Source organism: Protomyctophum bolini, assembly GCF_963924005.1.
Source record: "Protomyctophum bolini genome assembly, chromosome: 3".
In the NCBI taxonomy this organism is placed as follows: Eukaryota; Metazoa; Chordata; class Actinopteri; order Myctophiformes; family Myctophidae; genus Protomyctophum; species Protomyctophum bolini.
This window is the reverse complement of record NC_137864.1, coordinates 34,781,264-34,807,003: the sequence shown is the minus strand read 5'-3', so window position 1 is coordinate 34,807,003 and position 25,740 is coordinate 34,781,264. Positions and strand designations below refer to the sequence as shown.

At 40.8% G+C, this 25,740-nt stretch overlaps 1 protein-coding gene across 2 annotated transcripts; it reads right to left on the bottom strand.

Annotated features, from left to right (window-relative positions):
- Positions 1 to 758: 758 nt before the first annotated feature.
- On the bottom strand, positions 759 to 25,486 carry ppp1r12c (protein phosphatase 1, regulatory subunit 12C). Of its 2 annotated transcripts, none has more exons than XM_080759933.1 (20): positions 25,161 to 25,486; positions 24,758 to 24,935; positions 24,491 to 24,621; positions 23,658 to 23,776; positions 21,188 to 21,347; positions 19,008 to 19,152; positions 18,786 to 18,860; positions 18,562 to 18,647; positions 18,242 to 18,351; positions 17,694 to 17,767; positions 16,833 to 16,984; positions 15,929 to 16,016; positions 15,059 to 15,158; positions 13,951 to 14,066; positions 6,463 to 6,527; positions 6,324 to 6,363; positions 5,270 to 5,374; positions 3,921 to 3,971; positions 3,616 to 3,666; positions 759 to 3,474 (listed from the first exon to the last, which is right to left on the bottom strand). In XM_080759933.1, exons 1-20 carry the CDS (start codon positions 25,364 to 25,366, stop codon positions 3,388 to 3,390), a joined length of 2,139 nt encoding a protein of 712 aa, XP_080616059.1. In that variant the 5' UTR covers positions 25,367 to 25,486; the 3' UTR covers positions 759 to 3,387. The 2 variants fall into 2 exon arrangements, with proteins under 2 accessions (XP_080616059.1, XP_080616060.1); XM_080759934.1 differs by having other exon boundaries at positions 18,242 to 18,354; positions 18,568 to 18,647.
- Positions 25,487 to 25,740: the final 254 nt, after the last annotated feature.

Below are 25,740 nucleotides of genomic sequence, written 5' to 3'. Positions count from 1 at the left end.
ACGGTCCAAAATGATGAGAAACGAGGCTAACTTTTTTTTTCAAAATTTCTAAAAACATGGGCTATAACCCATCGTTTTTTTCATTTTTTTCAAATCCTCAAAAATGATGAAAAACGGCGTGCCATAGTATGCCGTACGTCGGGATTCACATTTCTTTACTGTTGGTAGCGCCCTACCAACAGTCATAAAGGAATGTGAATTTCCATGGCATGGGAGAACGAACTCAACCCCTTGTTGTTTGAGCCAAATCTGGGCTGCGATGTTTAAGTCTCACTTGTTTCGTCATTTCATAGTTTTACATCTTAAAGGCCCAATGCATTCTCAATGGCAATAGTACAATCATATTTATTCACAGCTAAGAAATCTGCTATGGTCATCATAGCTTTTACTACTGCTTAATCATAATGCTACTATGTATTTATGTTTTACTGACGTAGAGCGTAGTTGTACGGTTATTGCCTTCATGGGTATGCTTTTTTCGGTTTTCCTATCAGTTAGGGGGAGTTTTCCATTGCCACGGTCACAAATATGCTTGCTCGGGTGGGACAATGTCAGGTCTGTCTGCACACTCTGATAAATAAAAGTTGAATTGAATTTGTTCACAAATATGCCAAATGTAGCAATCAATTTAAGCACACTATACTATTTGCAGAGTTATTGTAAACTAACCACTAATTTCTGAATGTGGTTTTGAAATTATACAATACAAATTATAAAAAGAATGGACCTTCCTGTGCTTGGAGCAATAAAAAAAAAAAAACAGCCTCCATTGTTTAATGGCCATTCTCCATTTTATATTTGACACTGTACTTTTGCCAAAGCAAAATAGAAATATTAATTACAAATGTACTTATATAGAAAGGCACATTGTCAAAATACAATTTGGCATGCATTTAAGTTCTTAAAAAATTGCAGTAAACATTCAAAAGATTTGACCCATCTTGCCTGCCATTGACTCAACAGGTCTCCATCACAGTACGAGCTGGGGTGGGGAGTGGTCAATGGACTTTCTATTTTATCAAATATAAGCTTAACCACTTAAACCATATATATTGTTGATCCAGGGTTTTCTCCTCTACACCAAATCTGTATGCCAAAAAATCTACAAGCTTGTGAGCCTGCTAATTTCACAGAATGTTCGCCCATTAAGACACGCTCAGAATAGGGATGCTATGGTTAATGTGGTTAAAGTACACTACAAACTACTCTACTACTAAAAAAGAAGAAAACAAACAAACATGTTTTGCGTGCTTGAAGGGAATTGTGTTGCAATACACTTAATTCACTCCTGATTGGCAATAATTCAAAGTGAATTGCACTAATATTGTAGCCTGAAACTCTGGCTGCATTTTCATTTTGTTGTTGGCGTGTTTAGCGATTCAGGGGCTGGAACCAGGCTACCCTGCAAGCACCAAAAATGGGGGGAAAACTAACACAATTTTCACAACACAATTTCCATAGGTCTCTGTACATAAATATACACATTAAATATACATTCACAGGAGTGGGGAGGAAATAACATGCCTGTACAGTTTGATCAAACTTTACAGTCTGGGCAGGAAACTAACTCTACCCACACCTCCACCCCCAGTGGCTGGTAAATCCCAAAATTCTGGTCACTTTCACCATCATACATTAAGAACAAGAACAGGACTTCCAAAGTTATGGCTAGTTTCCTAAGAAAGTGGCTGACAGTGTAGAGCCATAGTCAAACTTTGCCATCAGTTGGGCTGATGGCTGGTGTTAAACCTTCTCGAGTGGGGTTAGGGAACCCCACTTACAGTAGTCAGCTAAAAAAATAAATTGACCCAGACCCGTCCTCCTGACAGATAGACATTAACATTTGACAATGCCCTGATTCCAATGTAATAACCACTTTAACAAAATAAATAGAATCTAAAAGTAACAACAGTATGATGAAAATCTTACTTGCATTTGCACTGTTGGTACAGTCTTAAAACCATACTGTGTACCTTTTTCAATTAAACTAAATTAAAATGATGTGATGTCTCTCTGGTACATTTCCCACAATTAGCATTCTACATAAGTGTTTTTTGACAGCTACTCTAAAAACTATTAAATACAATTTTTACCGCAAATACAGTATTTAGCATGAATAAATAGTTTGATTACATGTTGCAGCATTCCTTTTTCACAATCGACAAAACTGTAATGACACAGAGCTACCAGAAGGTGTCACCAAAATAAAACTACTGAAAATAATGTTACACAGTATGGCTTTAAGTAGTTATAGAATGCATGTGTAATACACATTTTATTCTGTTAAAACACAGGTTTACACACTGGAGTGCGACCACTGTAAAGTGTAAGGGACTTACTTCACGTTTTCCCTAAAGACCATGCAAAAACAGACAGAGTTTGGGTTTTGGCACATATACGTCTTTACATCTCCCATTCTCCTTAGCTCAGGCACTCAACTGACAATTCTCCTTTAAGAAGTTTAGTGGAGTGATCTAGACTGTAGAGGTCTTTACACATCCACCTGAACCCGAAATCCATCACGGACCACATCAGCTTCTTAACATTAAATGATTAAACTTCAGTTTTAAAATTAGAATCTAGAACTATACTGGTAATTTGTGTTGGAAATATGGTATATTCTTAAAAAAAAAGAAGAAGAAGAATTGCATCCAAGTATGGTGCAGAGTGATGAAAATATAATTATTTCTCTTTTCTTAACTTTGAAATAAATGGAATTGAAGGGGAGAAGCAATCCACAAAAAAGGCACATTTACGAGGGAGTTAATGTCCAGTAATTGAACAGTGGGATGAGCATTGTTTTACAAAGCCTTGCAGGAAAAAATAAAAGATATATTATTTCTATGAACAAAATGTGCACTGAAACATATCAAACTGGAGACCATGGAAAAACAGAAACAATGTTTTTGATGGCTGCCCCCTCCGGGACCACGGCATAAAAATGATATCTGTTACGGGTAACAAACTACAGGTCCAACTTTATGGATCGGTGAAGACCTCTAGTGTGATCTCTACAACCTTACTGTACATGGCTTTGTCTCTTGACACATTATTTTGTAAAAGAATGAATACACAAAGCAAATAAAATATTCCAGTTAAAAAAAAGAAGAATAAACACATTAGAAAAGGAGACATGTGGAACCAAATCACCTTATTGTACCCTGTAAATCCACAGGAGGTGCAGTTCATCTTCTTATACAGTAGATACGCCAAAACAATAGGCAAACCACAGGCGAGTAACCCTGTAGCCCTGGTCTTACGACTTAAAAACAACTATCTGGTCTCAAATACTAAACAAATAGGCTGCTTTATGCTGGGTTTTGTTTCCGATACAAGCCTTGCGAGTTGGTCAAGAAATGAAATACTTTAAAAACACTTTTACGCTGTTCATTTAGAGAGTTTACTGATGACACGAATGAGTGCAGCATTCTCATCTTTTAGCCTCTGGTTGTCTGCTTTGAGGTCCACCACAACCTGAATAAACAAAATGACACACCATAACACAAAATAACATACATTCGTTTCAATCAACAGTGCCTGCTTCAAATGTTAGTAATATAAGAATTCAAGCTTAGCCAATTGCAGCAGTCAGTACAGCTATTCTATTATGCCTACCTTCAGTTCATCCTCCAATTCCACTGCTTTCCTCTGGAGTGCCAACTTCTCCTATGGAAGAAGTGTATCATATTCCAATTTAGTAGAAGGAAAGAAAGTGCTTGCAGCAACTGTTTGACACTTGCACTATGCTATGTTTGTGATACTGTAGTAAAGAATATTAATTAAGTACTATATTACGGTAAATTAAGTACATTTACGAGTAATTTACAAAAAAGAATAATTCAAAAATGGATAGGAGGGTTCTGCCTGACAGCAACGATAAGTTGCCGACAGGACCAAACACACACAGACCACACACTTACAAATCGTTCCAGTTCCAGAAGGGCTGGCCTCTCAGTGTTCCTCTCTTGTCTCTGTCAGAGGGAGAGGAAGGGGAGAAGAGAGATTGATATCCAGTCCAACATATTTATTACAAAATGACTCACTAAACCTCCTGGGATTCACATCTTAAAAGACAAGGACTTCGACCTTGTAATTCAACCCTGAAGGCAAGAAGCGACCTTGCCCCGACCAAGTTTGCATGTACGCATCCGCCTGGGTGACGGCAGACTGCTGGTCGAGTGCTGGCTCTTTGGGATGGGGGGGGGGGTCAGATCAACATATATAATGAATTCTGTACTGGCCATATATGTAGCGTGTCTTGACCCTTGAGTGTACACAGGGTTTGATGAGGTCAAATCAACATATGGAATGTAAGAACAGGTCAGCTCCAAATATGGAGATGTAAGGGTGGCAGCGGGGGTGTCTGGAGTGTACAGGGTTTGATGAGGGCCCACGTAGGGTCGGGCCTTCGTTTTCGGGCCTGTTGAGAACTCTACTATAAACTTTGGGGTGGGCCCGTCTACAGTTTGAATGGTCAAAAGGGAGACATCGAAGGACGGGTGGGGATGGAACAACATTATGGAAGGTCAGAACAGGTCAGCTCCATATATGGAGATCTAAGGGTTTGAGGTCAGATGTAGAGTTGCTGGCCGGCCGCAGATCCAGGTGATGATCCAGTCTTCTCCATGTATGGCTATCCAGGGTTTGATGAGGTCAGTGTCGTGATCTTCATATATGTTGACTGCTATATATGGTGGCGTGACCATATATGGAGGCGTGACATGAGGTGTAACACGAGTGACGGGAAATGAGGTTTTCATAGAAAACTGCGACCGTGACCTACGGTCGCAATCACTGTGTGGATATTAGTCTCATCCCTCTCAGTGTTAGATGATTTTTCTGCAATGTCCCACCCCATATTTGCATACTAGGCCCTGGTTGGTTATAGCCTGGTTCCAGACGAAACTGGTTGGCTCGTCACCATTTAGGCTTGAGAGGGGCCAGAGGGGGTTCCAGGGGGTCCCCAGAAAGAAAAATATGGCCAATCTCGCATCGCAATGTGTGAATTTTCAGATTTGTTTTGTCTTTAATTTATTTAGATTTTTTTTAAATGTTTGATACATTTTAAATAAATAAAAAGATCTTGTAGGGTCCCTGGAAAAAAATATTTTCAGATGTGGTCAATTTATTTGGAGGTCCTTGACATAATTTATTTTAGAACCGCTGGTTTAACATAATTATACAACTCATGTAATGCTGTTATTTAATTAAATGGATAGATCATAAATCTGCCACAGGGCCAAAACTGCAAACAGAAAACCTCCCCAACCTGTCGCAGTCTCTCCAGCTCAACTTTGTTCTGGCTGAGCAGCAACTCGGTCTCTTGCAGTTTGTCTTTGAGTGCGTTGTTCTCCTGCAGTACTGCTAGGTATAACTAGAGGGACACAATCAAGCAATTACTACAATTAAGAAGAACAACCTACTGTAGATGAATACTAGTAGAGGCTCCAGGAGGGTTCCACGAGTTAAATCATAGCCCCCAGCGATTTATAGCAGTGGAGCACTTTTACAGATGGACCGGATGTCATCCCGGATGTGGATGTAGCAGCTAAATGTAGCCAAAACACTCTAGAGCCGATCAACAGGAGGTATGATTAAATTACACATTTGTACTGTATGTATAAAACTGCATGGTTCTTGCAACTGCAAAGTGGCATAAATTTGGCATGTCTGTACAGGGGAGGCTTGTAGGCATCCATGTAACCCATTTCCAGTCACATATATTGAAGTGACAGCAAAAGGGACCTTTTGGGAAATAGCTATGGCTGTTTTTTTTTCAAACTTTGAATCAATTAGGTATTTACTCCCCTTCCTGACAAGGTTGCATGACAAGGTTGGTCCCATTATAAACCTGAGGATGCCTAGAATCAAAAGGTATCTCTAGCTTTGGTCTATCTCTAAATTTGAGAATGCCACAGTTTCCGAAAGATAGTCTCGCTGGTGTTCCAGCCAGCAATTCCACAGGTCTCATCATAGGGGTAATAAAACATTGGAGAAAAAAAAGAAACTTTAGACCATTTTTTTTCTTGGCATCATCAACATTAGAGGTCCTATGGATGCCAAAAAGAAACTAGAAAAATAAAATAGGGGGGTGCGCGTGGAACCCTCCTGGAGCCTCTACTATACCTAATGATTATGCTGTAGTGCAACTAACAGGTATATATTCCATTTTGTGTTTAGAGCTTGTTTGACAACATTCTTCTTTAAAAGAGCAATAAAGGCATTATCCACCATGCTGCCAGTTGCCACGTATATGCCTTAGGACTGTTTTCGAGAATGTGTGGACTTTGTTATGAGAGCGTCTGAACAGGTCTGACACATACCATTTTGTAGTCTTGTGATAAACCTCTGGTTTGAGTCTCACTGCAAAGTCACACAAAAAAATTAAGGAAAAGTATAAATATGACACTGATTAACAATCAAAATAAACATGCTTTATTTTGGAATGTGGTTGACACTCACTTGGAAGTGCTGTTAGTGAGTGTGTCATCTGCAGATGTCTCATTCGTGGGATCCTCATCTTCATTCTATAACAACATTTAAATTAAAAGATAGGTAATTAAAAGTAGGGCCATCACAATCATGTTACTTGATTAATTGTCATATAAATAATTGTGATTAATGATTTAACTGAAGCAAGAAAAGAAAAATCTGGTTAATTTCTGTTTGCCAGTTTCACAGGGCAGATATTACAAATAGCTTTGTTATTTTTGTAAAATGTATGAACATCTTTCAACATGGAAACAGTTATGACGATTATGCAACAGCATTTTGACACTCTTCCTACATACCGTATGTTTGGTTGCTGCAACATATTGCTGCTACAGAGGATAGCATGCATTTCAGATTAGCAAGGATCTGTTATCAGTGGTGGAAAGTAACTAACTTAAGTACTATACTTAAGTACAATGTTGAGGTATTTGGGCTTTACTTGAGTATTACCAATTTCCAATACTTTTACACTACATTTCAGGTTAAAAATGTGTATTTCTACTTGGTTACTACTACCCGGTAGTTACTTTATAGATTTGTATTATTACAAAAAATGCATTAACCACTTCAACCCTATTTCGACCACTTGAAAATAGCCGATCTACAAGCTAGATCTGATATTTTCTAAATAGTTTTATCCATCCATCTTCAACCGCTTATCCGTAGTCGGGTCGCGGGGGCAACAGCTCCACCAGAGTGCACCAGACTTCCATCTCCAGAGCAACATTTGTGACTTCCTTTGAAATCTCTAAATCGGACATTCTGTACAGTGAGTACTTTCCACTTTTGCTACTTAAGTACATTTTGATGCCAATACTTTTGTACTTTTACTCATGTACATTTTGAATTCCGGACTTTTAGATTGCAGTATTGATACTTTTACTTAAGTAAAACAATTGAGTACTTTTCCACCACTGTGTTATACACAAACCTGTAAGTTTAGCATATTTGATATCAAGCTACATCTTGGGCTGCCACTATTAGTTCACGATTAATTGTCACACAAATAATTGCGATTAACGATTTCATGTGTTTTTGGCATTGGAACATTATGAATAAAAAATACATTTGTGTTGATAAATACCTGAAATATACAAAGAAATTACTGACATATTCATTACAATATACTTTTTGTAACAAATTGTGACAGGCCTACTGTACTTAACACAGGACCATGTTTGTAACTGCCGGTGTCAGTTGGTTCTTTTAACTTCAGTCATGTCTTTACTTTGAAGTTTGTTATTTTTCTTTGTTTATTTGTGTTGTCTTATTTTGACACTTCCTGTAGACTTAGGGTACCTTTATTGTGAAACTTCCTGTTAGAGTGCATATATAGCTGAAGCATGTTGGCTTCACTCAGCTCAGAGACACTCAGTCAGAGTGAGACACAGCATGTTGAAGCAGCAGAGCCACATGTGCCTGCTTTTGCTGTGTCCGATGTGCCAAGTATCGGTTATCCCAAGATTGTTGGTATGAAGTTCAAGGTGGCATTCGATTCAACCCCTAGCCCCTCGATTAGCGGAGCGAGTTTTCACTGTAAGCGCCCTCGGTTTGTGAAATAATGAGAAGTGGATGGTCTCAACGGGTGTGGTTTATTTGTCTTCAGCACAGAAGATGTTCCCTGGTACACCGTGAAAACTACAAACATAGAATATAAATACTATTACAATCATGACATTTTTCTCATAGTCTTCAACAACAATAAAATCTGTGCATTACATATCACTTTCAATAGTACAATAAATAAAATGGTTAAGTTACGTAATTAATGCAGTGATACGATAACTCAATCATTTCAAGAGTAGACCAATACATTACCAAGAATGTACCATAAGTCCATAACAGAGATATACCAAACGAACCATCAACCCACAATACAATTAATTAGACCTAAAGTAAATGAATGAACCCAAAACAGAACAAACAAATCATATACCTCGCTCCGCTAATCGAGGGGCTAGGGGTTAAATCGAATGCCACCTTGAACTTCATACCAACAATCTTGGGACAACCGATACTTGGCACATCGGACACAGCAAAAGCAGGCACTGTAAACAATATAAACGGCTTCACATTATGTACTGAATCTACAAACTGTATACTGAATCTACAAAACTACATACTGAATCTACAAAACATTTCAACAATATCAAATCAACTGGGTTAAACATGAAGTTGCAAACGAACAAGTCTCATACCATGTGGCTCTGCTGCTTCAACATGCTGTGTCTCACTGTGTCACTCTGACTGAGTGTCTCTGAGGTGAGTGAAGCCAACATGCTTCAGCTATATATGCACTCTAACAGGAAGTTTCACAATAAAGGTACCCTAAGTCTACAGGAAGTGTCAAAATAAGACAACACAAATAAACAAAGAAAAATAACAAAGTTCAAAGTAAAGACATGACTGAAGTTAAAAGAACCAACTCTCGACGCTGGAGACAACTCAATTCAATTCAATTCAAAGGGCTTTATTGGCATGAGAAAACCTACGTTTACATTGCCAAAGCAGAAAGAACAAGACAACTCAACGTCGACCCATCTCACCTACAGCCACCCATAGCCCCTCTCGGAACCCTCCGAAAGCTTTTATGATTGGACCTAGCTTTGCTCCTGGACATTACAAAATGTTCTAATGCGATTGTTGGAACGCGGATTGTTGAAACTCCTCGTTTAGTCGATCTGCGCGGTACGACATTTTTTCCTGTTATGGCTAACGAATGTGCGAACTATAAGTACCTGACATACCTCTGAGAATATCTCCTGTGTCGCGGAAGCCGTTAAGTATTTTTAATCCATGTTTGATTAAAAATGTCGCTCTGATTTCCTCTTGTTTATTTACCGTTTATTGTACCACCTCCCGATATGCGGTTGGCTTGTGCCGGCTACGTCATAGCTATAGCACCACTAGCTAGCCAGATAGGCGGTACAATGAGGTGTCAATAAACAAGGTAGGAAGAAGCGACATTTTTAATCAAACATAGATTAAAAATACTTAACGGCTTCCGCGACACAGGAGATTTTCTCAGAGGTATGTAAGGTACTTATAGTTCGCACATTCGTAAGCCAACACAGGAAAAAACATCGTAAAACCGCGCAGAATCTTTTCTCCTTACGTGTTTACATTGTATTTGTGTGTGCATAACTGGTGGCAGCCCAGCGTGAACCAGGACCCAATGGGTAAAGTCATAAAAGTGTCAGAAACTTTACTACATTTGGGTTCTGCTTGTGGGGCTAAGCCACCCAGTGCTTCTTCAAGTCACCAGCCCATAGCCACAAGTTTGTCATCGTCACACCACAGTAACCTATGCAGTGAGAGGACTTCTAACAGGTAGCCTCCTTCTCCTCTTGGACTGAAGCAAGGACATTAGGTTGCAAAACAGACAATAGAAAAAATTAGAAAAGGAAACAAAAAATTATAAAATGGATAAAAAGGAAACAAAAAATTATAAAATCGATAAAGGAAAAAAAAATATTTTGAGAACAAGTGTAGGCTATTATCTGATATGAAGTGATTGATTTGAAGGCTAATGTATTTAATGTCAAATGTAGAACTATTCAGTTCATGCTGCATTTATATATGTGAAAACTAAAGTAGACATTTGTATAACTTACAATTATTTGTTCGGTTCGTTTTCGTTTGATAAAATTACTTTGGGGGTTTAAGTGGTAGTCTGTGGGGCTTCGTAAAGTTATTGAAAAACCCAGACTAAAACCCAAAGTATAAGTGACCAAACGGCATATACCCAAACAAATGTCAAGCCCAGATAAGATGGCAGCCAATATGCAGCAGCTGATGAGTTCTGAAGAGACCGCAGCTAAAATACAGAAGGAAGTAAAAACACTTGAAAAGGCATTCACTAAGGCCTATAGAACCTGGACGCAAACAGCAATAGAAGTTAAAAGAGCCTTAAGGACACTTTGCTCAGAAGAGGAACGTTATAAGATGAAACACGATATTCTGAACAAACATAATGCAACAAGTGAGATTTATGAATCCATTCAACGTAACTGCACTGCTACTCCTGAAATAATTGGTAAGAAAATGGAAGCCTCTATCATCCTGACCACAGAGTGGTGTGAGTTGGTGGACAAATGCCTGGTAACCACGGTTGGAAGGAGACCGGTGGGAGAAATTGAGACGGTGGCAGAGGAGTCCACCTCCACCTCCACGCATGACCCTGGAGGTTTGGAGATTGTGAGAGACGTTGTGATGGTGGGAGAGGTGGCAGAGGAGTCCACTTCCACACATAACCCTAAAGGTCAGGAGATTGTGGGAGAAAATGTGACTGTGGGAGAAATGGCAGCAGAGTCCACTTCCACAGACAACCCTACTGATCAGGAGAACCAGAGATGTGTAAATCAAATCCCAGTAAATCAAATGCAGACTCCATCTACCAATGTGGTGGTGACGGTCTTAGAACCAGACTTTAATGAAAAGAGAGATGCAAATAAGAACAGCTATGTATCACAATATGTTAACTCTGTGCAGCTTCTCAGCGACAGGCAGACATTGAATGTAAAGAATGTGAAGGTAAAGGACAGCTCACAGCAGTCAAAAGAGCAGGAGAGTGACTTGGGCACCCCTGAGGAGTTGGCCAAGAGAAGCAGTTTTGTGGGTAGAGCTGCCCTCATGGTTAAACCAGTGAGAGAAGAAACTGAATCGCCAAAAGAGCCTTGTGGATCGGGAGCCATTGATGAGGGGAGCCGTCCTGCTCTCCCACCGTCCGAGATGAAGAGCCTCACCATTATCCCCCCAGTCCCGTTTGAAGCCACATGCCCCGGTCCTCCCCAATCCCAGGAAAACCAAACAGTCTATGAGCAACAAACCCTTAAGTCCAGTCCCTGCCATTACAGACATATCTTGGCTGACTACAGCATTAACTTTGGCTCCTTGGCAAGAAGAAAACCACCCACCTGAAAGACTGACAAGATTAGAGTATTGTTTATTAATGTAAGATCTTTCCTCACCTTTTGACTTTGGGGAACTATGTTTTAAATCATGTTATGTTTGTTTGGTATAACCTGATTGGTGGGAGTGTAACTGCCAGTGTCAGTTGGTTCTTTTAACTTCAGTCATGTCTGTAGAAAATTCCCCATAGCTTAATTTATTTGCCTTATTTTGTACAGGCCTATTTTGGGCAACCTCTAGTCATTCTTTAGGACCCAGTTTCTAACTCCAATTCAGGCATCTGTTGGGGCACTCCCTAATGCTACAGGACCCCAGTTTTGGGACTGTGCAGTTCTAAAATGCAGATGGACAGATAAACCTGACCAACAGAATGCGTTCTTGAGGAATATTGCAGATACCATTCATTCATTCACTGAGTCATTCATTCATTTCACCATCCATGTCTGTCAATCAACTAAACTCAACTATAAAACCATAAATGACAAACTGTGTCAACCTTCTTCATGCTCTCTGACTGGAGCCCCGTGGTGGGCATAGCATCAACCCCCCTAAGTTTATACACGCCTCCATTAACAGGGCTCGAAATTAACTTTTTTACTTGGTAGCACTGGTGCTCCCAATTTCAAAATGAAGGAGCACCAGAAAAAAATTAGTAGCACCCACCAAAATCTAAGGAGCACCAATATGTAATCGATTTTTTACATTCATAAAAACAATAATATAACGTGTGGTTTACAAATAACATAAAATGACTAAAGTATAAAAATACATGCCAGAATTTAAAATGTAGTGTCCAGACTTTCTGTCCCTCATCCATCCATCTCTTCAAAGAGGCCGAGGCATCAAACATATCCAGTTGAGGACCCTCTAGTCTACACTGATTCCGGCCAGTCACATCACCCGTTTTCTTTTTCTTTGTTTTGTGTTTTTCACCTTTATAGCCTATTTAGATCATATAATTAGAATTTCTAATATAAAATAATTTCTATGTAAAACATGGTATTTATAGCTATGCCTACTCACTATGCCTACCACTTCAGTGCTGGAAAATTACTCTAATGTTATACTTAAGTAAAAGTAGCAATACTGCTGCTATGTAGAAACCAGGTAGAAACACTTACAGGTCTGCTATTCTCTCTCCCTCCCTCTCTCTCATTCCCTCCCTCTCTCTCATTCCCTCTCTCTCTCTCTCTCTTGCAAGCGCGCTAGCGCACACACACACACACACACACACACACACACACACACACACACACATGCCGGTCCGCCACTAGCTGGCTAGAGGCTCCGGTCTTTTCTGAATCGCTGCCTTGAAATAATGTACTTTCTGACACATAGTGAAGTTGCGAGCCGAGGCGCTCTGGAATGTGAGCGATGCAGCGCTCAACGTTGTCCCGTACCGTTGTGTCAAAGAGTAGTTAACTACACACGTTGGTTTGTTAGCATCAAGTGCTAGTGCAGCTAGCAGACAGGAGCAGTGCAGTGGATGTCAGAGAGCGGCTCAGAGCGCCCGTTTTTGTACAATCGATCGTTGTAGCCAGGCGCACCACAGTAATTATTTGTAGTGGCACTCGTGCTCCCAAATATATTTTTAGGTCCCAAAGGTTCAAATTCAGGCGCATTTGCGACCAAAATGGTCGCTATTTCGAGCCCTGCATTAAGCTACTAATATTTTACAATGTCTTTACTTTGAAGTTTGTTATTTTTCTTTGTTTATTTGTGTTGTCTTATTTTTACACTTCCTGTAGACTTAGGGTACCTTTATTGTGAAACTTCCTGTTAGAGTGCATATATAGCTGAAGCATGTTGGCTTCACTCACCTCAGAGACACTCAGTCAGAGTGACACAGCATGTTGAAGCAGCAGAGCCACATGGTATGAGACTTGTTCGTTTGCAACTTCATGTTTAACCCAGTTGATTTGATATTGTTGAAATGTTTTGTAGATTCAGTATGTAGTTTTGTAGATTCAGTATACAGTTTGTAGATTCAGTACATAATGTGAAGCCGTTTATATTGTTTACAGTGCCTGCTTTTGCTGTGTCCGATGTACCAAGTATCGGTTGTCCCAAGATTGTTGGTATGAAGTTCAAGGTGGCATTCGATTTAACCCCTAGCCCCTCAATTAGCGGAGCGAGGTATATGATTTGTTTGTTCCGTTTTGGGTTCATTCATTTACTTTAGGTCTAATTAATTGTATTGTGGGTTGATGGTTCGTTTGATATATCTCTGTTATGGACTTATGGTACATTCTTGGTAATTTATTGGTCTACTCTTGAAATGATGACTCTTAACCCTTTTATTTATTGTACTATTGAAAGTGATATGTAATGCACAGATTTTATTGTTGTTGAAGACTATGAGAAAAATGTCATGATTGTAATAGTATTTATATTCTATGTTTGTAGTTTTCACGGTGTACCAGGGAACATCTTCTGTGCTGAAGACAAATAAACCACACCCGTTGAGACCATCCACTTCTCATTATTTCACAAACCGAGGGCGCTTACAATGTTATTCATCAATTACTTTGGATCTCATTGTCTTACCTCTCCAGACAGTTGTGCTATCCCAGTGGAGCGTCTTTCCTTCCTTCCCCTCCGTCTGTCCTTCACTGCTAGCCTCGTCTCTCCCTCCGGCTCGTTCGGTTTTACTGGGTCTGTATCTGGAACACAGGGGGACAGAAGAATGTCATCCCTGCAAAGGTTTACCAATACAATATACATTTCTATGGAATTTTCATATTTACATCAAATGTATTTACCAAAGATTGTTGATCTACAAGCTCACAACGGATTGCAATGCGTGTTGTGAGCTTGTACAGGTATGTTATTTTTGGCGAATGTTCACCCCAAAATAAGGAGGCTGGGGTTAAAGTGGTTAAGGAATGAGAACCAAACAAACTAAATGTTATCTCAAAATCCGCTGACAGCAGTGTTTCTACTGCGGTAAAGCTGTGTTTCCTCAAGACTACTCTGGGAAACACTCCACCCAAAATGCTTTCATTGCCTATATTCACATGGCCACCATTTTGCACTTACTTCATGCGCTTGTAGAAATTAGCACTACTGTATGTGAAACTCAGATGCACGGAATTCAAGATTCAACAGGTCTCTGCTAGACAGTTTGGCTGGTAAAACAGTGCATAATCAGTGGTATACTCTACTCCACTAGATCTTGGATCCAAATATTGTACTTTTACTCCACTACATTTATTTGAAAACTTTAGTTACTTTGTAGATTTTGATTATTATAACAAAACATATTCTAACCACATTTCAGCAATTTGAAAATAGCCAATATACAAGCTTACAATGTGAGCTTGTAGATCTGCTATTTTCAAAAGATTTATACTTTTTAAAAGTTGAAATGGGACATTCTGCATAGTTAGCACTTTCTACTTTTGTTACTTTAAGTACATTTTCATACCAATACTTGTGTACTTTTGCTCAAGACATTTTTGAATTATGGACTTGCTTTAACAGTGTTTTTCTAGATTGCAGTATTTATACTTTTACTTAAGTAAAATAGTTATTTTTTCCACCACTGTGCATAATAACATTGAACTGTAGAATCCACCCAGTGGCAGCTATGCAAAAGAAAAAAAAAAGAAAGAGAAAAACGTTTTCCTGCAGAGCAACACATTTTCTCGCTCACCTCTCTCAGCGGGGGTGATCGTGACCATGGGGCTGACAGGCTGGATGGCAGCTTTAACCACACACTTCTCTGCCTCTTTCAGGTCTGTCAGAGTCACACCCTGTGAAAGGAAGCGACAACAACATGCTGTAACCCACAAGCCTTATTTCTAGCAGGTGCTAGCTTGGGTCAGCATACACTTGCAGCAGTGTTGATTTGGTCCCGCTAACACTATGGCGAAAAATGTTCGCTGCGACGCACTGTGAGCTTGTAAATCGTCTATTTCCAGCATGCAACCAAGTGTAAAATCAGCCATTACGACACCATCAAGGCCTGCCAAAATACATTTGTCGACAAAATCAACTGTACATTTAGTCGGCTAAAATCTTATGATATGTAGTCAACTAAAACTAGACTAAAATGTTTAAGATGACTAAAATGTAACTAAAACTACATGGACTTTTATTCATATAACTAAATGAAATCAAAATGTTCTGTCAAAAGCAACACTGGCTTGCAGATAGTGGGCAACACACTACCATTTGTTAAGTTCTCTGAAACACACCTACTCTCACATATCTTTGTAGCTTCCCCTTTAACGGTGTACTTTGGATTCATATCGGCAGTGTTTCGTTAGTGGGGGCAGGTGTGTCCATGTGTTTGTGGATATATTTGGTTATGTCTTCGTTTTTTATATACCGGTACTTAGTTAAACAGTGAAAACGAATGAAATGAAACAAAATATTAACTGTGTAGTTCATGCATTCTCATAGTCTATTATCCATCTAACAAATCGTACTGTTCTTTTATGAATCTTAATTGCAGTATTTTACCACAAATTAATTTACACATGTGCTGTAAGTATACGATACACTAAAGTATCATCATTACCTGCGTAGAGCGACGAGACTGACGCATTAGGCGAGAGCGAGCTTTCCTCTGAGACTCTGACTCCTCGTCTCTGACAGGAGCTTGGAACCTGAAAGAGTAAATGCCCCTTCAATAAACACAAACCACGAACACCCAACCACAATTCTTAAATGGATGCCTTAACAGGTACACTTCAGCTGGTAACAACTAACTTTATATTTGTTTATATATTTCTTGCTAATTTCAAGTGTTTGATGACACAGACTCCCGTGTTGGCAGTGGCACTTGACAGTGCTCAATAGTGTCTTTGCACTTCAGCTTTCCCCAACCACTGCATTAGGTTTGACAGGCTTTGAGATTGGTTGGACACGTAGCTCCCATTTATTTCTATTGACTTCCCCTGTTCAGTCATTGATAATTATATCATGTCTAATCATCATCCTGAAGGGGATTATTTCTAAACAATGACAGCCTTGCTGTCAATTATCCCCCTTATTACACGGCTAGTGGTACTTAATAAATACATTCATAAATTGACCCAAAAGTAGCAACAAAATAAAGTATTTCCTTGCTCACGGTAATGAAAGTATTCCATTACGTCAGTCCTGTGCAACACGGTCGCCCGCCTCGGAAAACAGGAAGTGTTTATAAACTAGAAGAGTTTGGCTTACTGAATTGGCTTTCTCGCTTCAAAACATTCTTGAGAGCAATGTTTAGCTGTAAATGAGATTATGTGTTTGTTTACATGTCTATCATGTTGGATACTGCACAAAATCAAGCAAGGCAGCAGGTGCACTGAGCCTTTGATTAGATGGCAGATTGCATCGGTCCTTATACAGAAATAACACACCGCTGAATGCAGTGATTGACTTCAGAATGCCAACCAAGCCGTGTAATAAATACTAATCACAGTGATGTGTCTTACTTGCGTCTGTCCGTGTTGGGGTTGTTGGGGCTCTCGACCGTGGGATCCCTCCTCTGAGGAGTGGGCTGGACTCGGGCTGTGGGAGTGTTTTTGTCCTGCTCCTTCTCCTCCTCCTCCTCTTCCTCCTCCTCCTCTTCTTTCTCTGCAGGGGGCTAAAAGAGAAAGGCATGTGGGGTGGGGGGGGTTATTGGCGAAGTATACCTGGCATTTGACCTCTGCAGTTAACTCTTGCTAACTATTATGAGCAGTGGTCAGGCACAAGTTCGGGGTTCCAACTCTTTTGACACGATGCCAGTTATTCCCAGATAGTGGCTCTACCTCCCGACCATAGAACCCATGAGAGAAAACAGTCCCCAGTATTCTGGGGGGGAATCGTTTCGAGTTTGTCAGTTATTTTTAAGAATCAGTTGCAAGTGGTTAAATTTGAATTGAATCAAATTATTTTCTGTTCTGCTCTGTTCCTTTGTGAATTATGAGGTATATTTATGTAGTAACTGTTCAATGAAGTGTGCACATTTTAAACTTGAATCTTGTATTTAGGACAGATGCTGGATAAAAATGCAGAAATCAAAGAGCGGTAAAATATCCACACACCGAGTTATAGCTCCCCAAAAAAATGTACTACCAGGGGAATAGGTCTTCCTTCGTTCATCGGTCAAGTTATATGTAAGAAGCCCCACATTACCATCTGCATTTTCACTGTGACGAAGAAACAATGAAGATACGATTGTTTTGGGGGTATAGGTTGATCGAAAAAGATCCAACTCGAGATTACTGTTACACAAAGTAGTAGTACTAAGAAATGAATGGGTTCCTACTTCCTACACAAACCTAAGTCGGGTGTGATGTGTAAAGTTTTACCTTATTAGGAGGACTGACAACGTCTGCGCCTGTGGAGATGCTTTCGCTATCTGGACTGGACACAGCTGAATTTTCTGGGAACATGAAAAAGCATCCTTTCATATTAAAAACTATGTACTGAAATGAACCCATTTAGACCCGAGGCCAATTCAAAAAATGCCTTCTAAAATCTAACCTAAGGTTTCTGAAAACCTTCAAATTCTTCTTATTTTTGTAATAATGATGTTGCTACATATATAGCCCCAACTAATGATACACAGAGCTAGCTCCCGGATTCAAAAGTATAACAACGTAGAGGTTGCACCAGGTCTAAATCAGTTAAGGATAATGTAAGATCAATTATGGTCAGCAGGGCTGTATGATATGGAGAAAATATGCAATGTCTTGTTGGATGTTGCGATGGCGTTATGAAATGCCATAACACTAAGATTTGTGTACAATTTCAGTGCTGATGGATATCGCAGGACTTTGTTTTGGAAATTCATATCACAAAGAAGATGAAAACATGATGTTCTAGTGGTCAGACATAATGACAATGTCTGGTTTACCAGGGCTGCTCTCTCGCTCCTCGTTTAGCTCCAGACCTCCTGAAACGCCCCTCTCTTTAGATTGGTCTTGCACGGTCATCTTGTCCTTGCTACTCATCCTACACACTGAGCTCCTGGAACGTAAAGACAGAAAGTAAGGACAGTTCTTGTGTATTATCAAATGACTCAATCACATTATGCATCAATAGTTGCCTCACAACCAATAAACCAATCACAGCATGGCTATTCTTCTCTGAAATTGAGACTACTGTAACAGACAAACTCAACAGAGAATTGTGTAATTGATGCTTTGCATTCAGGACGGAGGACGTAGTATAGACACTGACCTCCGCCGTTTATTTTGTGCATTTGCAGCATTAGAGCCTGGGGGAGCTTGTCTATCAATGATGGACTGCTCTTTTCGCCACTGTAGAGAAACACACAGATGACCATTTCATTATAAAAGACAGAGCAGAAGCTCTGACTAACAGAAGGCATATGGCAGTAGCAGTATTATGACAAGAGCAAAATGGCCACCATGTGAGGATGGAAAAAATTATCTTACGCTGGCTTGTTTTTGTGACAGCTCCTCCAGCAGTGTCTCAACACTTTCATCAGCCACGTCGAATGGCGTCTGACCCTGCAAAAGGCATGTAAAAGTTAACAAGATTAAGGTTTAAATAAAAAAAACACTTAAAAAACATTTGATTGATCAGTACATTTTACAAAGTGAGGCATGCATATACATTGTATGTATCACAACATAGGATCTCTGCATCTTGCTCACCGCATTACTGCGGGCTTCCATGTTGCACAGTTGTTCAGCCAGTATACAACAGGCCTCCCCTTGGCCCCAGTGCGCAGCAGCATGGAGAGGCGTCCAACCATCGCAGTCTATGGCGGAAGCATCCAGCCCACACTGGCACAACAATCTGCAAAGCGCCGCACCAGAATGACAACAACAAGAGGATCAGGAACTGCATCAAATAAAGTACAGTAATAGCATGTACACTAGGGACGTTGACCCACCACTCTAATAATGATAAAGAAATTGTCACTCCTTTCCAATAACTCATTGACCGCCACCCAGTGGCGTTATGCTCATTGCACGGGGTACTACAGCGTGGTACCAAAACAAGATTGCGTACATGCGGTGCACACATGTGCACGCTAGAACGTGCCCCCCTAAATTCAAGATAAGACCAAAGACTTGCAGAACAGGTTTACTGGCGGTGAGCACGCTCCCCTAGATTCACGACATGTCAGCCAGTTACCCAAATCAAATGGCTATTACTTTGCATAACAACAGGTTTAACTGTTCACCTGAACGTTCTCATACACACTGTATAAATGCAACACAGCAGTAGCCTATGGCTCCAGTAGCTACTGCTTCTGTGGTATTCTGCATGCAACAAAAACGCCTCCCCCTCCTCCATCGAAGAAGAGATCCGTCCAAAGCAAACATTTAAGTTTCGCTACTGCAACGCAGTAAAGAAGTTGTCAGATTATTTTAAGTCTACCTTTGTGTTTGTGGGTCTAAAACTCTCATACACAAACACTACTAGGCTATCATCTGTTCTGTGCGCAAGCACACTACACATGTAGGCACGCATTTGACATGCGGGTGCGTGACGTCATAAAAATGCCGTAACACCAACTCCGGCGCTGCAACTTTCTTGTCTTTTATTTTGAAGACCCCCAAATTAACCGAAAGCAATTGCCTAAAGCTAATGGCCCAGTTTCCCAAAGGACACCTCTTACACCATGGTGTAAGAGGTATGGTGTTGCACATGCTCAGTTGCCCTCTAGGCCGCACATGAAGCCTGTGTGCGGCCAATCAAACACTATGTCCTTTTTTGGGAAACACTGTCAAACACAACAACATAGAAATACACAACCTAGACTAGAGCACAGCCATACCTGTCCTCATTGCACACGTAAGGCCTCCTGCATGAATACACAAACCCGTTTCCCTAAAGCCTCTTTAGCCTACACACACACCTGTCGACATGTGGCAGTATTAAAACCATTCGCAGAGAAATGTGTGGTGCGAGTGGTGACTTTCTTCATCTCATTTAAATATAAAAACTTAAAAAGAATTAAAGGCCTACTTCAGCATCAAATAAATTAAACGTGAAGAGAGCCTACTGTCAACTGTCCAAATATTATTAAATTAAATTTCAGAATGGTAGACCTGAGGCCTGCCATACCAGGCCTCAGGCCTGAGGCCTACCATACCAGGCCTCAGGCCTGAGGCCTAACATTGCGTGGCACATCTATGCACGGAATGTATATGTTCACAGGTTTCATGTGCGGCCTAGAGGGCAACTGAGCATTTGCAACACCATACCTCTTATACCATGGTGTAAGAGATGTCCTTTGGGAGACCGGGCCAATGTAATTTTAAAAGTCAACAGAAGCGTTATTATTGTAACCGCAAGGTAGTAACTATTCTGTAATGAGCCCTTAACATCAATGTTCTGTTGAAACGCCTCAATCTGAGCCTCAATTCAGAGAAAAAGGGGGTTTTAAGATCACGCTTGTAATGGCAGCGGACAGTGGGGAATCATTTCATTGATGGACCACTGGCGAGCCGAGTGTTGCCTAGCGACGGGGAAGCTGCTAGACGTTCGGTGGATATCAGAGAGACTATTCTGAATTAATATAATCACTCTCATGTGAAGTGAGGGGCGCTCTTATTATCATACATCATCATACGTCACATTCCGTGCTCAGCCAATCAGCTGAGAACATCCGTGCTCTTATACAGACAAGACACACAAAGCTGTGCAAAGGAGGGGCTAAACCCTAAAAAGACGCCAAAGATGTCAACGACAGCAAGCGCCATTGGGGAAAAAGACGTCAAGGACGTCATCAGCAGTACATGAAATAATATATAGTGTAAAGAAAATTGTCCCACAAAAAACATATCTTCCCTCCACTATGAAGAGACTCAGAGATACTCACTTGATGGCCTCCAGGTAGCCCTTGGCTGCAGCCACATGCAGTGGGGTGGCCCCTGTTTTGGGGTGCCTTAACTCCTTAGGTAGGCCCTCTGTCAGCCAGGACCGTGCATCTCTCATGATTTGTTCCTCTTCCAATCGCTTTGCTGCCTCCAAATCCACACCTTTACACAAACAAAAAAAGGTTGAAAGATGTTCAGCCCTTTCCTTTAAGTAGTTGGTTAACCAGGACATTTCTCATGTTCTTTAATGATTAATACAATATTGGAAAGTTTAGAACCAATTAGTGAAATCTTGCATGAATGATGTAACCGAGTATCGCCCTTCCCTTTCTCAGTTCCTCAGTGTCTTTTGAGGAACTTAGTGTGTAGAGAGGCCTTCTGGAAATTGGAAGGTAGCTGGTTTCACCCTTGGCTTGCCTAGTGTTGAAGCGTCGCTAAATGAGCACACTCTTCATTTCTCCTCTTTCAGCCTAGCTCTACTTGTAAAGTGCCATCCAGGACACAGGCAGGGCCCTACCAAACAGAGCTGTATGGGTTAGGGTTGAAAAGGGCTAGTCTACCCCTAGTAGCTGCTATAATAAATATATAGTGTGTGTGTGTGTGTGTGTGTGTGTGTGTGTGTGTGTGTGTGTGTGTGTGTGTGTGTGTGTGTGTGTGTGTGTGTGTGTGTGTGTAATGGAACACACAACGTGTTCTTTGACCATTGCCTTTTAACAGTTAAAGAATGTGAAATCACAACATGATTATTACAATTGTTTTTGCAAGCCAATACAAGTTAGTCTGAATTGTAGCCTGGTTTGTTCTGGAGTCTATTAATGCCCGTCACTGTAATATTTATTATGCTATAAACATTACAGTGACAGATTTGACCAAATTTGAAAGACAGAAGACACTGTTTTACAATTTCCACTGGTTTACAATGGTGTGCTTAATTACGTACATTAATTTGCATCTACATGTCTGTACCATTCTGTACACGTCTGCATCTGTGACTAGATGCACCCTACCACTCAATACCAACAATATTTACCATTTATGTAACCACTTCAAAATAATTACATGCCCAAAATAACGATGGCAGGTTGAAAGGGGTTTAAAGTCGGGACGCATTGGCTTGCATAATTCCAGATACCAAAACCGATATATCGGTGTGGCTCTGTGCCTAGATCTGTCACTCAGGAGTCAGAATCCTATTATACACGCAACAAAAACGGCAGCACTGTTACAAGAATCCAGACCAGGTGGCTCTATCTTCATTTCTACTCTGTGACATTTCATCATTTGAACCTGTTTGTTTAGCACTTGGATGTGTCCGTTCCTGCATCTGTGTGTCTAGGTTGAGGCACCAAACATTGTATTTAAACACTACACATTTCCAAATGTTATGTCAACACAATATATTAACATATTTATAAAATAAAAAAGCACACATACACAGACGAAAGTTAATCTGGGAACCCATCGTCAAAAGATTCATAAATAAAATAAATTAATTTAGTGCTGCGCAATTAAATCGAAAAAAGATTGCGAGCTAGATTCAGACAACTATGCAATCTCATTTTTTTTAAAGATATTTTTGGGGCTTTTGCCTTTTATTGATAGATTTACAGTAGTTTGACAGGAAAGGGGGAGAGAGATGGGTGGGAAGACACGCAGCAAAGGTCGTCGGGCTCGGGACTCGAACCCATGACATGCTGCCAGGCTGGATTACCAGCCTTGGTGCGAGAACCGCTTGGCCGGCCCAGGCTGCAATGTAATTTCTAAATTTGAACAAGAATCATGCAGCATTGGTTGGCAGGCTGTCCAATTAATTTGAGTTAATCTTATGTTTTTGCTACAAGACAGAGACTTTAAGAGAGGTTTAAGTCAAGCACTTTGATGTTGTCTGTTTAAAGCCACAGTAGTTGGCTCCAGGTGCTACATTTTGAATGTAGTAACGTTCAGCAACTACAGACCATAAATATTTTCATGGAGAAAAAAAAAAAATCAAGATTCACATTTGAGCAAGAATCATGAAACACTAATTAAATTCCATTGAATTTGCTGCCGAGCTCTTAATCAGTCTTGAGAGATTACCCAAAAGTAGACACATAGAAGAGCTAAAATGACATATCCGTTCAAAGGGTTTGGTTGTCATAGTACAGTAGCCTAGCCTCGGTCCCAGGCTTACCCATCTGCATAGGCGGAAATGTTGGGACGGAACATCCGTCAGATGTATTTCCCCCGGATACAATATTTTTTTGACCAATCACAACACTTGTTTCATTCACGGAGAATGTAAACAGATTTGTAAAGCGTCAATGTAATTTCCTTGAGCGGTACTTCAGCTGAAATCCCACTACTTAAACCAAATTTCAGCTATGCACTCTACAGCGTATATTGTGCCCAGCGTGGTACAGTACAGTACCCACCCTGTCTAAGTGTATAGTCCTGAAGGAGGGATTGGTTGTCACAGTACAGTACAGTACTCACCCTGTCTAAGTGTATAGTCCTGAAGGAGAGATTCGGTGGCCTCGTCCTCAGCTATATCAAGGGGGACGTCACCATCACAGTTCACAGCAGAGAGAGATGCACCCTGCAGCAAAAGGAAACTGACACACCCAAGGTGGGTCGATTTTAAGGACCCTGTCCACAACATTGCTTGCAGAGAATAGTTGATATTCTACATATTCTACATACATATCTACATTCTACTACAGCTAGCATATGGTCGTTATGGTGATCTTTGAAAACCGGGAAAGCATCTGTGTCAATTTAGTTTGAGCTAAAAGTAAAAAAATAAGCATTATTTAATTTATTTTATACTTTGTCTATTTAATATAGCAGATATACAATGGAACAAAATATTTTGAGATGTGTGTGTGTGTGTGTGTGTGTGTGTGTGTGTGGGGGGGGGGGGTGGAATTGGCGGCCAAATACATATACAGGCTTTTCAGAAAACTGTTAAGATTTAGAAGACATTGGTAGACCCAGCCTCAGGTCTTCATGGGTTAAATTTGAAGCTGAGATGTGGCAAACTTCTTTGATTATCCAGAGATGTTGAACAAAAAAACAGTATAATAAAAGGTGCATACATTGCAACAGTTTTTTCGTCCGTGTGTGACTGTGTGTGGTAATACGTTTCATGTGGTCTTGGGACACCGCATGCATGGGACAACAATGTTATTATTGTGGAGTGTAGAAAACATTGCCACCCACGCTGCATAATCATGTCATCACAGCGATGATTGTCACATGACAACTGTGCTAATGAAGAGTACTATGGCTATTGTGTGTGTTGGAGGAACTGCAGCTAAGCTACATACTCTGTAATGTCCAGGTTTCCGCAGGAGGCTGCAACGTGCAGCGGCGTCCATCCCTCACTGTCCACCTGGTTCACGTTGGCACCTTGCCCCAAAAGAAACGACACCATCTCCATACTGCCATCTATACAAGCCTACGAATAGTGGAGGATGAGGGGAAACAAATTAATCGGCATAGCTACTTAAACCTAACCTACTAGTAGTATATAATGCATTTCACCTTGTATACAATAACACACGGACACTATGGACATTCAAGACCAGCCTTACCTGATGGAGAGCAGTGATTCCATCAGCATTGGCACAGTTGATGATCTCGATAGCACCCTCGCCAGTGTTGTTCTTCTTGGTCTCTCTGGCTTCTTTCAGCATCTCCTGGGCCTCCTCCGTGTCACCACTGGCACAGGCTGCCAGGAACTCGGCAGCTCTGTCGAACCTCACTTTTCTCCTTAAACAAAATCAGATGCAGCACACCTCATTTAGTAGCATAATCTAATATACCGTAAGCGAAAAGCTGCTGCTACACAGTAAAACCCTCAGTGTTGATGTGTATCCATTTCCAACTCCGAGAGTGTACAAAAGACAAAACCTAACCAAAAGCACCCGTATGGGTCCATCACATGTGTACGCTCGCTGAGTGAGATTTAAAATTATTATTCATTGTGATTAATACCGTCTCTTGGAGAGATGCCCACTTGGCCCAGTGGCGTCTCCGTCTCCAGCGGCGGACTGGTCCCCGGGCTGCTGGTCGCTGTTTACGGCCTCCGTCTCATCATCGCCCCGCCATCTCCGCTTGGGCACCGCCGGCGCTTTGTCGGTGCACGAGCCGACCCAGCGTTTCAGCTGTTCCCGCCGCTTGGCCTTCGCAGAGTCCCCCATTTGTTGTTCCCGAGGGAGGACCGCTTTTATATCAAAATAGAAGATAATAATATATCGCAAGGAAAAGACACACCCTCCATGTGTACACTTCCACTTCCTTGTTCTCTTGCACTCACTCAGTTCGGTTGGGAAGCCAAATGTCTCGGGTTGCGTTCGAGGTCGTCCTGAACGCGCAGGGCTGCGCAGTGTTTTGTCTGACGTCAGACCCCCCCCCCCCCCCCCCCCTCTTTATTTTAGCTAATCATACGCATAACCAATCCAGGAATTGTGTTTGTTTTAGCGACCATTTTTGTCCTTCTTATTATAGGACTATTTCGATTTTGGATTCTGCAGTGATGAGCATCGCATTATCGAATTACATTTAATTGTTACGT

What these genes read in the sequence shown, in the direction of transcription:
- ppp1r12c (XM_080759933.1), bottom strand. Translation starts at nt 25,366, where the DNA reads ATGGGGGACTCTGCGAAGGCCAAGCGGCGGGAACAGCTGAAACGCTGG. An exon ending in TGTCACAAAAACAAGCCAGC is followed by an intron (nt 18,648 to 18,785) that starts GTAAGATAATTT and finishes GTTTCTCTACAG; the next exon opens with TGGCGAAAAGAGCAGTCCAT. An exon ending in TATCACAAGACTACAAAATG is followed by an intron (nt 5,375 to 6,323) that starts GTATGTGTCAGA and finishes GTGTCCCTCTAG; the next exon opens with TTATACCTAGCAGTACTGCA.